Below are 17,155 nucleotides of genomic sequence, written 5' to 3'. Positions count from 1 at the left end.
AAAAAAAAATTATTATAATTACTTTTTTCATCTCAGTTGGGAAATTACTACTTAAATCTCAGTGATCCCTTGTGGATTTTACTAAAGCACAATGGCCTGCCATGTTTAGGCACCTGGAGAACAGTTGGGGAGGGCTTTGCTCAGGGGCCCAAAATGAGGCTCTGATTCAAGTTTGGGTGACTTTGATCTGGGTCCTCCAGCCTCAAGTCAACCTGCCTGGTCATGATGTTACCACTCCTCCATATTAAAATGATGAGTTTATTATCCACAGCAGGTTGTGAAGATGTCCTTTTTAATGCATGAAGTAACAAACCCAAACTTATGTGGATGCTGATTTCATTGCAATCAAATTAAACAGCTGACATTTTAAATGTGTGGGAGTATTGTTGTCACATTCGGCCCCAGCGCTTGCTAGCGTTACATTCTGCGATGTGGTTTCAGTGTAATGCTGCAGGGAGTTCAGTGCAAACCAGATCAACATGAGCCTGAGGCAGAAACAGTGTGGCAGGATACCAGCTGGCATTAACACCTGCATACACCGCATGTGCTCAATGTAGGTGAATTTTAATTGCCCTTTCTATTTCCTTCGTGCAGCTTTCATCTCTGAATTAATTCTGAGTTCTAACCTGTACTTCATGCTAATTGCTGCATATGTGTGAGGGTCTGTGTGCGTGTGTTCTACTTGACTTTTCTGGCTGAATTTCATATGTTTGCTTCTATTTCATCACGAATAATTGTGCTTTTATATAAACTTAAGTTCTTGTTTGTCCAGACAGCACAGCCTTTCACTCCTTTAGTCTCTTAAACACTAAAGAAGTCTCAGGTTTACCTTCCAGGCCTCGAGCTCAAGCGACAGCTCCAGACGTTTCTGAGCAGCTTCGAGCAGCTGATTGTTAAGAGCCATCATTTCTGTCTTACTCCGCAGCACCTCACCCTCCATCGCCTTCTTCCTGCACAACAAAACAGAAGGAATGACTCAATTCTCAACACAAATACTCAATTCCTTTTTCTCCTAAATCTTGATTTAGTGGTTATTAAGAGGAGCGTGACTGTGTGTGCATCTGCGTGTGAACTCACTTCTCTATGGCCTCGTCTCTGTCCCTCAGTGCCTGCTGAAGAATAGCACTGTCTTCCACTTCATGTTTTACAGATTTAAAGTCCTAAATCGACACACAGGCAGAAGAGGAAGGTTAAAGACACACGTCTGTTATTATTCACCTGATTTCATTCACTCTTATTACCGTAGATTTTAATGTTATCCAAACTTTCAGTCACACACTGTGAGATTTTGGACAAACACACAGCTGACGAACTCACCGATGCTGTCGCCTCTAAACTTGTCAAGCCACATAGCTGAACTTAACTCCTGGGAGGAGTAATTAATGATTTCAGGGTATGACAACTCTTTATCTCATGGGGCACAGATGCCTCTCACATGACCTTTCCTACTTACGTAAAAGCCTCAGGAATTTTTATTTTCAGACTGCCAGTTCTCAACTATGTAGACGACATAAAAAATCTGGTGCCCTGCCAATAAAACTGTATCAATGAGCCTCTTTATTATCTACATGTCAAATAAAGCCGATCACACTATTTTCTTTCTTTATTTATTATTTTTTTTACTACTTTCCAAGTTAATTTTTTTTAGATGTGCTCAGTGATTTACTGTTGTACCACTCATAGTTGTACCACTCAAAGGTATTCACTCTTTTCTTCCCATATTTCCTGCTTTTGAAATTTGAAAATAGCCAACATTATGAGAAAATATCAAGTTACACCAGCCAAGTAAATGATTATCCACCTTCGTCAACTGACCATGCACTATTACGAGCGAAGCAAACATACCTATGAGAAACATGCCCACTAAAATCAACTGAAACCATTATTGCAGGGTTGTGTAAAAAGGTGAAGAGTTTTATGCGAGTGCCCTGACCTGTTTGGTGTGACAGATTGCCAATTTGCGTGCAACATTTTGCAGCTGGGCAAGTGCATCATCCAGGCGTTGTTCCCCATCTCTGGGCTCAGGCTGGCTGGACTCTGGGTCTGTCAGTGGGTGCAGAAGCCTCACAATGGACAGAATCTCCTCTGTAACCTGGTATAAAGATCAATAGAAAGAGGTTATTACCAGCTCCACAGGTTTATGCTATATCCTGGTACTGGTGCAAGGCTTACCCTCTCTCTGTGATGACTCCAACCTGGTCCATCGCTGTTCTCCTGTAGCTTGTCCACCTGAAGTTTAAGCTTGATGCTTCGCCTCCGAGACAGTTCCACTTCTCTACGAACTTCTTTAAGCTATAAATAATGAAATAGCAATGTTTTTTTCTTTGTTGTTTTTTTTTTTTTTTTTTTTTTTTTTTTTTTTGCAGGACACTTAAGTATTTCTTCCTGGAAAGATAATCACTTGTCTCCTCAAAAAAAGTCCAACCTCATGGAAAATATAACATGAAAAGAAAACTGATCATGTAGATTGTAGAAACTGAAGAAATCCAGTTGTACTGGCTGAAATGTTACTTGATACAAACTTTGCAAGCATGAAAGCATTGTTAGAACTGGCATAGATACATAGATAAGTATAAAGCACAAAACATTTTGCACCAGCACTGTTTCCAACCTCACAACCACAAATCATGCTCTCCTGCCGTCATCAGGAGATAAAGATGTAAAGCCATCTATCATCACTTTTACAAGAGTTTTCCTGCAGTCTGGTAGAAGAGCAACATGGTCATATATCAGTGTTCTGAAAAAATCTTATGGGAACAGTTTCACATTTTTCATTTTGTACTTTTTTCTGTCTTCTGGTGTGAGGGTTAAGTAACCGCTCAGACTGCCTCCTCCCAGTATTACAGGTCTGACAGGCCTGCTGCAGGAGATTTAACCCTTACACTAATTAAACATTTGTTGGCATAGTCTCATATCAAACATAAAAACATAAAAACAGTTTTTTTCTTTCCTACCGTGTCTGAGACGTGTCCCAGTGTCCTGCGTCTGCTGAGTGCCCTGCCAGTCTTGATCAGATCTGGTACGGTCCCATCAATGAAGCACCTCTGGAAGGAGCTCCCTCCTGCACCAGCCACTGCTTCTGACTTTATGGAGTCTCTTTTCCCATCTGGAGCCAGCTCTTTGTCCTCGGTCTCTGTGGTGCTGCTGTCATTGTTAACCAATTCATCTTCATCCTCAACTTTCAAATTAAAACCACTGATAAGACGTGAGTCCAGAAAGTTGTTGGCCAGATCATCACAGTTTCCCTCCTCTGTACCATCACAGCTCAAATCATCTTGTTCTGCACTGGTTTCAGTTTCCTGTGGATCTTCTGGTTCTGGTTCGGTCAGTCGAACAATTGGTTGATAAGATGTGGACTTCCTTCTGAGCAAGCCCAGCTGTTTTTCTTCCAGTCTGGTCAGGGAAGAGTAGAGAATCTCACTGGAGACGCATCGGGGTCTCAGTTTCTCATTGAGGACTGAGAAAGGTTGAGAGTAGTCCATGATCAGCCTGGCAGAAGCAGTATCACTTGAAGCGTATGCTGATACTGTCAGGTGTAAATACACATGGAGGAGGAAGACTAAAACAAGAAAGAGGGAGGAACAACAAGCAGAATGCTACTGAACTTGTTTTACCTGAACAGTGTGCGTCCTCACAGGCACACAAAATGACATGATGTGATGTCACTGGAGGCTGGGACTCATGTAGCTCGTCTGGGCTTCCTTCTTTACAGCAACACAACTACATGACGCACCAACATACCAGAGCAGCAGGGAGACAAAGAGGTGTGGCTTTATTGTATTTTGATGCAATCTATTTATTCAGGCTTGACGCAGGACCATAGACTGTGGACAGGACACCTGGTTTAAGCTGTTCTTATATAAAAATAGTCAAACATTGAGAGCTGAAGACTTGCAGGAAATAGATGGCGACTGGAAAAATTTAGTCAGTGTAAATGGAAGTGAAGCGGGTATCTTGTCTAAACCACACTTATGATTAGTCATCAATTTATTTTTGACTGGAAAGGCTTTTGGGAAAACACCAATTGCAGTCATTTCTTGCTGAGGGTTGTTTTTTGGTCGCAGATCTGCTGACATGAGTGGAAATGAGTCATCCACACTACTTATTAATATGTTGTAGATCATTGTTGTACGATGCAAATTATTTTTAAAGTACTGATTTTAATTTTTACTGTTAACTAAAGAAACTTTTTCCATAATTGTAGGTTCAGTTTTTATTCAGATACTACAGTATGGTTGGTTTTTTTTCTACATCTTACTAAAAGCTGTCTAGTAGCACTTCCTTCAGTAAAAAGTAGGTCACCTGTAAAGCACAAAATATTCAGAAACCGGTCATCCTTTTTTTACCTGACAGCTCCAATACTTTACATTTAATGCTAAACAGGACAGTAAAACTAGTCAGAATTAATAGAATTCAAGTTTTGTCTGTTGTTTCTCCAGTGCAAAACAAAACAGAGAAAATATATGGTCTGAGAGAAAATAGACCCTGTGTTGTTTTCATTATTATATAAATTATGGAGAAAATTCAGCATCATTAATACATTTTGAGAATTTATCCTAACACAAATAAAAAGTTGTTTCTTCCTTTATAGCTTTTTTTTTTTTTTTTTTTTTTTTTTTTTTTAGTTTCTACCTATATGTTGTTCTGATATGTTATCCCAAAACCTGTTAATACCTGCATTAACTCTAAAATGCTTTTTTTCCCCCCTCGAATGTATTACTTAATACATCTGACAGTCCACTAGGTTACATAAAACTAGCTTTTCATACTTGTTTTTATCTAAATAAATATTTGCATTTTATCAAAATATTTGTAAAAAGAATGTGTGAACATTTCAAGCTGGGAAATTTTTTCTTTTCTTTAAATCAAGAGTTTGAGAGTAACTTTAGCAATCAGTAGCTAGCAGTCAATTAGCTTAGCTTAGCTTAGCAGGGCTAACAATAAGAAACAGCTCACCAGGTTTGTCTTGTAGCAAGACAAACAATAGCCCTAATTATGTCTTTGTATGTCGTTTGTTACATTTGGTTAACACATACACAAGACCAAAAATGATCAAAACAAAAGCTTGATGCTTTACAATAAGTTAAGTGACTTTCTACAGTCGCTGCTGGTAGCCAGCCACATGAATGAGAAAATGTATATATATTTCTTTTACACATACAAAAGAAGATAATTGGAGAGCTGTGAAGTTCTTGGTCGGAATATTTTGTTACTGTCTGAGAAAAGAAGTTAACTTAAAGTTAGTCAAAGTTTCAAATATTGCACGATGCCTCATTCTTTGCAGACATCCAGCTTCCAAGTTATAAAATACAATCCAACAGTGGTGACAGATTATACGAATTGTTCAATTAATCCATGTTTAACTTGTCCTGCTCCAGTCTGGGCTTAATGTGCATTGCACGTTAGATGCAATGCATGAAAACAGATCAGAAAGAAAAAACAAGAGTTAAGTGAGCCCTGCAGTTGTTTCATAAACAGATGTATTGAATCTTCAGAAGTTGCTTATCTAAAATACATAATTTTGTCATATTTTAAATATTTTTTAAATATTTATAGAATTTCTTTAGTTTTTATGTCACTGATATAATCACTTCAATATACACAGGAGTAAAAAAAAAAAAAAAAACCCATGTAAAAACGTTTAATATGAAAAATAACAATTTTGTATAAACATTCTGCAAAATCATATTAGTCCGCTTGTTTATTCTGAAAAATCTGCATGGGCTTCAGGTACTGTAGAGGTGCTCTGAAAGTAATTGTTGCTCAAGAGCAGATTTTTCTTTTTTTACTTTCAGTTTTCACAAAAACACCTTTCACTCCACCTCCACAGCTTATCTCTTCATGTCATGTCTACTTATTTCTCTGAAACAGAGAGAAGCCTTGGCTCTGCACAGGAACTTGATACCTGACCAAAAGTGCCGGCAGTTCTCTCAGAATGAACCCAGCAGCCTGAGTCCAATCAACCAACAACTCATGATGAGAAAGTACACAAAATGCCAAGATCGGGATTAGAGAAGCTGTGAATAAACAAAAGCACTGATTTACTTTCCAGTCACATCACAAACCCAACAAAGAAAGATCCCAGCCTGTAAAAAGGAAGAATACCACTGTTGGCTGTCAAATAGTGTCCCCTTCCTGCTGTGCAATGAATAAATTTATTTATTTATAGTTTTCTTTAAGATGGACACAACTTTATGTAGAAATAAGACTTTTTTTTAAAAAAAGCGAGTCTTTCTTTTTGTCGTATTATTATGGTTTACAAAACAATAAAAAAGAAATCTACAAAATTCTGAGTTCTCCACAAGAGAATCGTTTATCAGTCTTTCCTTTTTTACTGGTCCATTTCATTAACTGGAATTCAACTTGAAGGCCATCATATGAAGAACAAATGAGAGACTGCGGCTTCAAGTGAACTCTGTTGCTACAGTTCTGCTTTGTCTTTCTTCTTGGCTTGTTTTTGTCCAACGCTGGCAGCACACCTGAATCCCAGGTTATCAGAAGCAGAGTCGGGGGTATTGCCCATTCTGAGGAACACAGAATCACAACTATCAGTCACACAAGGCAGATGTATGATCTCAACATTGGGCCTTTTACTCAGTAACTCACCTGGTTGTGATTCGAGCTTTGTGATTGGCTGAACCGTCTACGGTGTCGATCCAGGAGGCTCCCCGCAGCACATACATTGGCCGTGCAGCTGGAAAGGGAGTGGATGTCCACTCCCATGTGTTTCCCATCATGTCATACAATCCTACAGAAAAAGTCATCATTGTACTTTTAACATTCAAAGAAGAAAACAGCATTAGTTAAATTTATGTTACTTACGCTGCGCTTCATCTAGCTTCATGTTGGACTCCTAATCTAAAATATGAAATGTTTGTCAAAGCTTCAAAGTCCCATATCAGGGGTCCTTTTTATTATATTTCCCCATAAAATAGTTTATATAGTTGGTTTAATAACTTTATTTACTAATAACTCAATTTACAAGTAATCCATGGATTTATAAGATCAATTAAAGGAAACAAAAGATTATACATTTAGTGCATTAAAAGTCAGAATAAATAATCTTAATAGGGGTTCTGGTATTAGTAAATCCAACTTTTTTTCTCCTACTGGGAAGTTGGAAATTCTGATTTCCAATTTGTTACTGAATTTGTTACATCATTAAGTACATACTAGTGAAATGCTGAAAACCATTCTTTAATTTATCTTCTCCACATGCTTAATCTAATTCATACAGGTGACTGGTGCTATAAGGAACCAATATGCAGCCAACTACTCAGGACATGCTTTATAAACTCTTGCCAGTTTGATGTGAAATGACTTCACTGCTTAAATCTGTGGTGTTTTAGCACCATGGGTCAGATAGATCTATGACTTGCAATGTGACTTTATTTTAACAGAGGATCTGTACCAGCTGTTCACAGCCTGTCTACACACAAGGAACATGTACATATTTGAGAATAAAACTGCTGGTCAAGTATTTCTCTGTCTGTCTGATCAGGATATTTCATGTGTGATAGTGCGAGCCTTTAGAGTAGGTACTGTATGCCAACTATAACATGCTTTGACAGTTTTTGTGTGTGTAGTGGCATCTCTACATAAAGTCTCATTTAAATATTTTTCTGTAACAACTTTTTTTAATTTTTTTTTTTAATTGATGCTTTTAATTAATGGCACTTTTATTTGGTTCCAACATCTCCATGTTATTCCTTTTGGAGGCAGAATTACCATAACTGTTCTGAGGAGGAAATGCTGTGACAGGAGAGGTGCCATGATATCCATCCTCTGCAGCGTCTCGATCTGGAAACTTTCCCTAAATAAGACAGACAAAACAACATGTAGCTGTTGTATTTTCTTCCTTCTGGACATTTTTAAAAATATGAAATCATGATAAGAGTCCATGTCTACCTTACTGACAGAAAAAAATATTATTTTAAATACAACCTTAATCATCTCACTTAATGCAATAATACATCCAAGTTAACAGCACATTCAGGCCATCTAAGCAAAGTCTTAACCATTTCAATCAAACTGTCTACTGAGACATAGAAAGTAGGAGGATTTTGTTTACAGAAATGAGTGGAAGATGTTGACAGATTTTTAAAATCTTCAAGAGCAGAAAAAAGTGTCACTGCAGTGTAGCATGCATTACTGTAAGAGGCTGACCTGCCACAGGTTGGTTCTGTTGGCCTGGAACTTGTTTCCCCATGGATAAGTCCGACCTGGAGAGCAAACAAAAATATAAACTGCAAAAAACTGAGCATTATCATGCAAACTCATTTCACTGGACACATATATTCCAACCACGATACTGTAGGTTAGGATTCTAACATTTTAGACATTATTATCTTTTTTCTCCTTTCTTTTGAAAGGGCTGCCACAACAGCCCAGTTCAAATGGTTCATTGTTCACCTCCTGATTATTGCTGCCTGTACGTCCACCCAATGCTGTCAATCGTTGCAGTCTTTCATCTTTTCCAATGCTCTTTTTTTTTCCATGTGAGCTTTGATACAGAAATGTACACACTTATTAATGTGACTGCCCATGGGGGCATTCACATTATTGAGATCCTGTTCGGCAATTTTTATTATTATTCCGCCAAACTTTGGTGACCTCCAAGTCACTTCAATCGTTCACATCTCAAACCCTGCAGCTCCTTCGGGAGAAGTGTGCTATGACTTTTGTCATTTCAAATCTTTGCAGTTTTTGAGATATTTAGCATTTTGTAAAAAAAATTAATTAAGCCTTGTGATTGGATGAAAGTCTTTCAAACCCACTGTGCATTGGATGTTGCAAAAATGCAACTCGATTGATCAGTTTTTGCATAATGAGCTGAAAACTGCTTCAACAGGGTTTTGGGGCTCTGCACCAGTTTGCAGTGTCCGGTTCATCAAGTTCCCATCCCCATTGTCTTTCCTGCAAAATGTTTGGCACACTACTCCTCCTACACCTTTTGCCTCGCTTCAACCATTCAAATATCAAACTGTTCAGCTCATTCAGGAGATATGTGCTACAACTTTTGGTCTTTCTAACATGTAAACTTTTAAAGTTATTCCCATTTTTGCCAAATGTTAAAATCCCCTCCAGTGATTGGTCCATTTTGTGCACTGGGACACAGGTACACATACAAGGCACGGGTTCAAATGCAGCATTTCACATATCGGCTGTTGCTTGTGTGATGGCATGCAGTTCTGCAGGCTGCTCAATGTAAACTATTGGTCTCAGCTGCATACTTCAAGGAGCAAAGGAATTTATTTGCAAATGTCACAGTTAAATATGAAGGATTTGTTCTAACAATGCTCCCTGCAACATTTCAACACTTTGATAAATCTTAAACAACTAAAAAAAAAAAAAGTTTTTCACATTGAACAAAGTCTTTCACATCTTCACTGGAGTTTAGTTGTCCTTGCACATGTTTTTGCAATCCCGCTAATTAAACTCTACTTGAAGTGTAAAACAGGCCTTCCCATCCCAATTGGAAAAAATTTCAACGCTTTTTCCGGGGTGCAACTAAGAGTACAAGTGGCATAGTGAGTAAAGTTAATGTGCTTCAATACAGAAGTTCAAGGGTTCAAACCTGATGTGGGGCAATTAGAAAAAATGTCACTTGTGCTTTTTTTTTTCAATTTCTTAGACTTATGTAATTTCATTTCAATCATTCAGCATAGTTCAATAAATGGGCATTCACAGTTGCTATTATTTCAATAATAGCTTTTTCTAGTTTTTATGGCCATCAAATTTCACATTTTACTTTCTAACGATGCCCATGGAAAAAGACTAATAAAATATTATAGTTGTAATAAATATACAAATATATTCAACTTTTTTGTGCTGAATTCCCATGGCAGGAATGTACATTGCACAAGTAACATTGCACACATTGACAGTGACATTGCATACTTTCAGAGTTTACTCTTAAGTTTACAGAATATGTACTGTACCTTGTAGCCCTCCACGTGCAGCCCACTCCCACTCCTCTTCTGTGGGCAGTCTCTTGTCTTTCCATCTGCAGAAAGCTTGAGCATCATTCCAGCTCACCTGCACCACTGGAAAGTCCAGACGCTCCCGAATTCCTGAACCAGGTCCTGCAGGCTGACCAGTGAAGGGTTGGGAAGAAGTGAGGTGCCAGCTGCTTATGCAGATACACTACCAGTAGAAAAGCTTACCTGCCTCCAAAACACTCGCTCTATGGGCAACCACCAAGGAGCAGACTAGAGAGTAAAGAAAAAAATTGTTCAATTAGTTTGCCTTATTGTAACAACGTTTTGCTGCCATCTGTTGTTTAATTTTTGTTTTTTTTACTTTCAGTACCTCAATTCTCTGAGTGACTTTGCTCTTCAACTCGTCAGACACAAAGTCCTGAAACACAAAACTCCAGCCAAATGTCTCAGCTTCAGTTTTATATTTCTGTGCTCTCACAAAGTCTCTGTTGTGAATGAAAACGAAAACAACTGACTATTCATTCAGCTGTATATAGCATCTTGTGTTTTTTTCGGGTTTCAAGTTGGTTTACCTGAAATCAGCATTGGTGACAGGGTACTTGTCTATTTTAAAAGGCTGCACCTTCACCTCCCTAAGGGGTGACTCTCCGTCTCTCCCATCAGCCGCACTGGTTCCCATCATCATCGTCCCCCTGGGGATGTCCAGCATCTCTCCCGCAGCTGCCACGAGGAAACCAACTCATCATGTTGAAAATCAATTCACTTTCTCCAAGCAGAGGAAGGAATCTTACCCGCGACTGACAAGAAACACGCGGACAATAACCGGAGCAGGGCTTTAGCTTTCATTCCTTCCAGGTTTATTCTTTTTTTAAACTGACATGAAACTACTATACATACAGATTTGTACGCATAACTTTGTCGGCAAAGAAGGTGTCAATTTTTTTAAATCATTTTTCCTGCCGGACAAATTTTACTGTTGCAACGTTCACGAATCCGACGTTGAACAAGAGTTACGCAAAAGGTTCCGCTTCACGTAAACTACTTAAATTCTCTTTCCTCTTCAGAATCTTTCCTCTGAAATAACCATTTCTCTCCACAAAAAAGCTTTGTTTGATTCCAAAGGCAGCACTTTCAAAAAACAAAGTGTATTATTTGCATAAATAACTAAATAAAAGCAATTTTATAGAACCAATAGTTTGTTAGAGAAGGAAATGTGATCACAGGTTATTTTTAGAATAATGACAATAATATTCAGATTTGAGAGTGGAATTTTTATAACAATTGTTAACACTTCACAAAAAGACAACCAGATATTTTGGGAGTTGAGAAAAACTTTAATGGGCAGAAACAAAACTGTGTTTGAAGTCAGTGCTTTTAACAAAATCTCATAAATAAACCAATCATTTCAGAGGGAAGCGTTGACAAATCCATGAAAAAATACATGAATAGCAGAAAAATGATTTCTGACAGACGCTGGGATGGATGCTGCAGGTCTACAGCCCGTCCATCCACTGGGGGTGCTTAGAATGCCAAGAGCAGGAACACGCTAGCGGAACAGTCAGGTAGACAACTATCCCCGTGAGTACGATAACAGCTGCAGCTTGTTTGTTGACCTTTAACCTTTCAGAGAAGACATTCCAGCTCGCATGATCTCATCCACTAACAAGATGTTGCTGGCAATCACGGTGCTGTAAATAAAAACAAAAAAGTTAATTTAACAGTATTAATCAGGGTCAATGCACATTTTATAATGGCCTTAGGACTTAGAAATACATCTTACCATGAATGGAGAAGCTGTTTCTTAACACTATAATTATCCCAGACACCTGCTTCCCCTGCTACCATTGGTTCCCCTGAAAAACAGAATGGTTCAGGTAAAACACTTGAGATTTTACCTGTTTACTTAATTTTACGCCAAACTTGAAAATGAAAGCACTTGTTACATGTTCTGACCTGTGCTGAGGTCGACCCCAACAAGCAGGCCAGACTCTTTGTACTCTGTCTGGAGCTTCAGGAGGGTCTCCTGTGGGTCATAGCCAGAGTTTTGGGCCAAAACCTATCAAAGATAAAAGACAAAAAGGTTTATACAAATGAACATCCACTGATAAATCAGTTTCAGATCTCTTTGAGCAGAGAGTAGGACGATAAAAAGGCTTCTCACCTTTGGAATGACCAGAAGAGCATCTGCAAATGCCTGGACTCCCAGCTGGGCTCTGCCTTTCACATTGGGCTTGTGTTTTACCAAAGCATCTGCAACGGCAACCTCAAATGCGCCTGCGCCAGACACAACACTGCCTGAAGGGACAAAATGTAAAAAGGATTTTCAGAATAATCAGGGATGTTGAGGATCATGGCATTACCTAAATGAAGCAATTGCAGTGAGTCTAAAGCTAAACAAACAGCTGATTAAGAGAAACATTCAGTTTTGTTTGTTCTGATCAGCTGAATACATGTAGAAGAGGAAAAACTCTCCTAATGCAGAGGAAAAAGACCAGAAATGATGTAGCACAGACATGTGACCAGAGAGAGCCATGTTAACATCCCTGGGTGTTCACTGTGCAAGTGGACACAAAGACTGACAGCAACTTCACTTAACATTTTAAGTGTCACCTTCAAATAGAAAGTTAGTAAACTTTTAGAAAATAGTACAAATTAGTAATTATGACTTTATAAACCGTGATAGTCACTGAATCCAGAAACCTTCAACAGTTTCTAAAGTGTCTCAATTTATTGAGATCCCCAAATATCAACTTGTTTTGTACAACTTGGAAACTGACTTCTGGCTAAATACATTCATTAAATTGTTTGAAAAGACTAAAACACATGGTAATATTTCAGTGCCTTACCATCTTCAATAGCATTCTTGACTGCCCGCAGACCGTCCCTTACAGCGTCTTTGATCTGTGTGAGGGTGTGTTTGTTAGGCCCCTTCACCAGCAGGGTAACTGAGCGAGGGTTCCCACATTTCTCAATGAATGTGTACTTCTCCTCTCCCTGCAAACAGCATTGATGGTAATGAAAAGTTTTTACAAACAATATACTGTGCACTGCAAGGAAAAAAAAAAAAAATCTAAATTTTCTTTTAAATGTAACCAGAGAACTTAAAACACTCACAAGTGTGTGTTCATACACCAGTCCAGCATAGCCCAGGGACTCGGGTGTGAGGTCATCCACCGAATTCATGGCAATGCCACCACAAGCAAGTGTGAGCCTACAGAGGCAATAACAAACTGGATGTAAAACACAGTTTTATGTAAATAAAGACTAACGTTAAAACACTTGTCTCTACGACCAGAGCATCGTTTCTGTACACACGCCCGAGTAATGATTTAAGCATCTAAAGACGAGGAGTGATCATGGTAAGGGCTTCTTAACGTAAATTCACATAAATATTCATCATTAAGTCTTCCAATTTGCAGCTTGTGCATTTTCAATTCAGATGCAATGTCATTACAGAAAAGACTTCATTTTAAGAACACAACATCATTTTGCTGACAAGACTCTGGCTTACAGAAAGTGTTCATCTTGTGGCTAATGCAGAAAAAAGCTGAAAAAAAGGGCTATTCACCACCGCATATGAAGTTCTAGCAGCGCCGTTGCCATCAATAAATGTCACATGGTGAAGACAGTGCAGCAGCACACCGAACGTTTTGTAAACATTTCAACTGCAAGAGGGTGAAGACACCTTCTTGCAGTCCTTTCTGATGAGACTAAGGGATGAGTCTACATAAGTGCTTTTCTAAAACACTAACATTGTTTTATTCACAGAGAGAAAAAATAAAAAGCACATTTGTCTGTTCTAAAATAAGTTCCTTTCTTACCTCTCCATGTTCCTCCTCTTTGCTCTGCGCAGGGCAACAATGCCTTCCTTAGCAAGGGCATCCAGGGAGAACGGGTCAATACCCTACAAACCACACAGAACATTTGTTTTTGCAGTCATCAATTCAAGGAATAATCAGTCATTTCATTTGGCAGTGATGTGAAGATTATTCTGATCTGATGAATACATGTAGGGGAGGAGTGGACTCTCCTAATGCAGAGGTACAGATCAGAGTTACTGTGGCACAGAATTTAAAGACCAAGGAGAGCTACATCAGCATCCTTGGGTGTTCACTGTGCGCCTGACAACACACTTCGCTGGACAGTGCTCTTATAGAAATTCAGTCCCAAATTATGCTTACACAGAAAGAGGCTTTTTTTTTTTTTCTTAGTAGCACAAATCTGACTTGTATACTCTTGTCTAGACCCCTCCATTTCAGCTCAAGTCATCAGCTGTATAAACTGTAACAAATCAGTCATTTTACAAAAACAGATTTTTTTCAACCAACCTTCTGGTTAATGACGACAAAACCCTTTTCATCATCAGGACAGACTTTCTTCTTCAGAGCGACAATCTTTTGCACACGATCCTCAATGAACTTCCTTTCAGCAGCCACAAGTTTCTCCCTCTCCTCTGCACTTTTGTAGAAAAAACCAGAGTTGACCTCTGTCTTTTCATACTCCAGGGACACGTTGCATGTCAGCACGTAAGCATCCTCTACCCTCTTCTTCATGTCTGGGTGGCGGGCACCATGGTCCAACACCAACCCTCTAATCAGTCTGAGAGAGAAAGGAGGAAAAAGCATTTAGACTTTTCAGTAACAGGATGAAGTTCTGCTTTTATCAAAGTCTATTTTAAAACTTACTGTGTGTCACAGTCGGTCTTGTGCTTCATCTCCATGATCTCCACCATGAACAGGTCAATGGGTTCATTGGGTTTAGCAATGGCAAGGACAGCATCTACTACAGCCTGGAGAGAGACAACGTTGTCATGATCACATGAATATATTACCAATGTTCTATGAATCAATAAAAATTCTTTTGCTCTTAAATATCTGCCCCAATATGTTTCAGGAGTTAAAACATCGTCTCAGCCTACAAAGTCCTTCATATCTCACCTCAGTGAGAAGGTCTGCAAGCTCTGCATGGACCTTGGTCCTGAGTGAGGTGCGTGCAACATTGATGAGCGTCTCTCTGTCCATTTCCCGAATCACCTTCACCTCTTCCAAAACAGCCAGGGCTTTTTCTTTTGCTGCTTCAAAGCCCTCAGCAATGATTCTTGGATGAAGCCCCTGAAACCCACACATTTGCCTCTAAATCAATCCTGCTCAGTTCATATTTTGGGGGAGCTGACTGCATTTAATTGACATCACCACTGGATGAATAAAAGTCCCTCATAAGCAGCATTGTACATTTAGGACACTTCAGAAGCTTACCTCCGACACATAAAGGTCAGCCTGCTTCAAAAGTTCACCGATGATGAGGACGTTGGAGGTGGTTCCATCTCCTGTGATATCATCCTGCGCTGTAGCAACCTTTGCAATCAATGAAGCTGTCGGGTGCTGAATTTGCTAGAAAGAAATGGATAGGAATTTTTTTTATGCTGTCAAAAGTCACACTTTCCTATTAGATTTAATGGAAAAGTGTGTGTAAACCTTTAACTGTATATCAGCACATTAATATGCATTAAATGTAAGTTTTCATCAGGGTACCGTCATGGGTATCTAGATACAAATAAATTTGTGGTTTAATCTGCTATCACGCAGCGACAGTGAAACATCAGCTATGTTAACATGAACAATTATTTCTTCAGCTTGACTAAAATCACTAATAACATATTGTGCAACCACAAATTAATACTAAAGCCGATTTTATATTTTGTGCATTTACAAGTAGCACATTAATTCAAAACAAAAAGCTCATTATTCATAAAAAGTTTGTTTTGTTTACAATGGCTGTGACGATATGCTTCTGTCCCGATTCAATTTGGATGTTTTGGGTGCCAATTCGATTTAAATTGTGATTCTTACAATTCTTCGATATTGCTGATTTTGGAGATTAAAAACAAAATAAATGTTTAAAATCTTTTTTTTTTGCTCGTCATTTTTCTTGATTTCAATGAGGAAAAAACAACAGTAGCCAGACCATCATTCTGCTGCTACAATGCCCAAAAAGACATGTTAAAAGATCAATAAAAAATTACAAAAGTTTTATAATGGATTATTTTTATTTGTATTTTTCGATTCGATTTTCCCACCCCTATTGTTTACCAACATTAGTATCAATGAATAAAGCGTTTGCACAGAGCCATTAATCTGACAGATCATCACTTCCTTACCATCTCGTGTAACAAAACGTTGCCATCTTTGGTCAGCTTTATGTCTCCTGCACCAGACACCAACCTGCAAGTCAAATAAGCAAAATAGCAATTAAAAGTAAACCTTAAGCCGATTAAATTCATTACAAATCCATTAGTGGCGTTTCCACTTTATTTTCTGGTAGCTTAAAACTATTATTTTCCACCGATCGTGACATGACCAGATCCCACAGAAGTCCGCCCACTGCTTACTAAAGCAGAAGCATGCCAGAACTATAGATTTTACAATACAATCTAAATTCACCAATCGAGTAATTCAATTGCTTACCAGTGTCACAATTTATTTCATGCTGACATAAACTTTATGATTCTGCCTCCCCGTATTGCATTACATGCTAGCTAGCTGTGGCTAACTTTAGCTCTGGTCGTAAAAAGGGATCAAGACGATGACTGGGCAGGGCAACGTGCGCCGGGAAACCCTTCATCGTGTAGCGAAGGAGGCCTCTGCTGCACTAAATTACCATTAAAACTCAGAGGACAGAAAACTTTACTCCTGTTTAATACAATGGATCGTGTGGCAACAAACTGATAACTGTTAAAAGAGTACTTCAACGCTGAATAGCAGATCATGTTAGCTAGTTAGCAGTGAGCTAGCATAGCACGCGTGCTGCACAAAGAGCTCCAGCGGCGCTCACATTTTCATGGTCCCCTTCGGTCCCAGGTTACTCCTCAGCACATCCTGAAGCCCCCGGGCGGCGCTGATATTTACAGAAAGGGCAGCCTGGGCTCTGGCCACCTCTGCTTTTGGGTTTAGAGCTTTTACAGCGGTCATAGCGAAGCAGCACGACCAGCGAAGTTTGAGTAAAGTGTCGCCGGCAAAGAATTACGCTGCTCGGGCTCGGGCAGCTTTAGGAAGGGGAGTCGACTTCCAGAAGGCTCCAACACGTGTTCTCGTGCTGCCTTTAGGGGAGCAGGCGAGATTAGGAAATTCTGATTTTATAAAGTGTCACACTCACCGAAACGATTGAGAAATAGGAATAATTAACTTATTACGTTACCAAAGTACATGTTTATATAA

At 39.0% G+C, this 17,155-nt stretch overlaps 2 protein-coding genes across 2 annotated transcripts; both read right to left on the bottom strand.

Annotated features, from left to right (window-relative positions):
• Positions 1-5,698: 5,698 nt before the first annotated feature.
• On the bottom strand, positions 5,699-10,878 carry sumf2 (sulfatase modifying factor 2). Its single transcript, XM_079247678.1, has 9 exons — positions 10,733-10,878; positions 10,514-10,661; positions 10,312-10,426; positions 10,167-10,211; positions 9,942-10,092; positions 8,167-8,222; positions 7,729-7,813; positions 6,607-6,748; positions 5,699-6,524 (listed from the first exon to the last, which is right to left on the bottom strand). Exons 1-9 carry the CDS (start codon positions 10,785-10,787, stop codon positions 6,422-6,424), a joined length of 900 nt encoding a protein of 299 aa, XP_079103804.1. The 5' UTR covers positions 10,788-10,878; the 3' UTR covers positions 5,699-6,421.
• Positions 10,879-11,258: 380 nt separating this feature from the next.
• Positions 11,259-17,007, bottom strand: cct6a (chaperonin containing TCP1, subunit 6A (zeta 1)). Its single transcript, XM_079247675.1, has 13 exons — positions 16,773-17,007; positions 16,099-16,162; positions 15,197-15,331; positions 14,879-15,052; positions 14,627-14,730; positions 14,270-14,540; positions 13,763-13,845; positions 13,056-13,152; positions 12,788-12,935; positions 12,103-12,236; positions 11,895-11,997; positions 11,722-11,794; positions 11,259-11,629 (listed from the first exon to the last, which is right to left on the bottom strand). Exons 1-13 carry the CDS (start codon positions 16,907-16,909, stop codon positions 11,557-11,559), a joined length of 1,596 nt encoding a protein of 531 aa, XP_079103801.1. The 5' UTR covers positions 16,910-17,007; the 3' UTR covers positions 11,259-11,556.
• Between the last annotated feature and the right edge of the window lie 148 nt (positions 17,008-17,155).

Source organism: Telmatherina bonti, assembly GCF_933228915.1.
Source record: "Telmatherina bonti genome assembly, chromosome: 10".
Lineage (NCBI taxonomy): Eukaryota > Metazoa > Chordata > Actinopteri > Atheriniformes > Telmatherinidae > Telmatherina > Telmatherina bonti.
The sequence above is the reverse complement of the archived record's forward strand: the minus strand, read 5'-3'. Positions and strand labels throughout refer to the sequence as shown.

Coding starts and splice junctions, on each gene's coding strand:
- sumf2 (XM_079247678.1), bottom strand. CDS start 10,787: ATGAAAGCTAAAGCCCTGCTCCGGTTATTGTCCGCGTGTTTCTTGTCA. Junction 10,212..10,311: donor AAGTCACTCAGAGAATTGAG/GTACTGAAAGTA, acceptor TTTACTCTCTAG/TCTGCTCCTTGGTGGTTGCC. Junction 6,749..7,728: donor TCCTCCTCAGAACAGTTATG/GTAATTCTGCCT, acceptor CTTTTTCTGTAG/GATTGTATGACATGATGGGA.
- cct6a (XM_079247675.1), bottom strand. CDS start 16,909: ATGACCGCTGTAAAAGCTCTAAACCCAAAAGCAGAGGTGGCCAGAGCC. Junction 16,163..16,772: donor CCGAAGGGGACCATGAAAAT/GTGAGCGCCGCT, acceptor TTTGACTTGCAG/GTTGGTGTCTGGTGCAGGAG. Junction 12,936..13,055: donor TGGTGTATGAACACACACTT/GTGAGTGTTTTA, acceptor TGCTGTTTGCAG/GGAGAGGAGAAGTACACATT.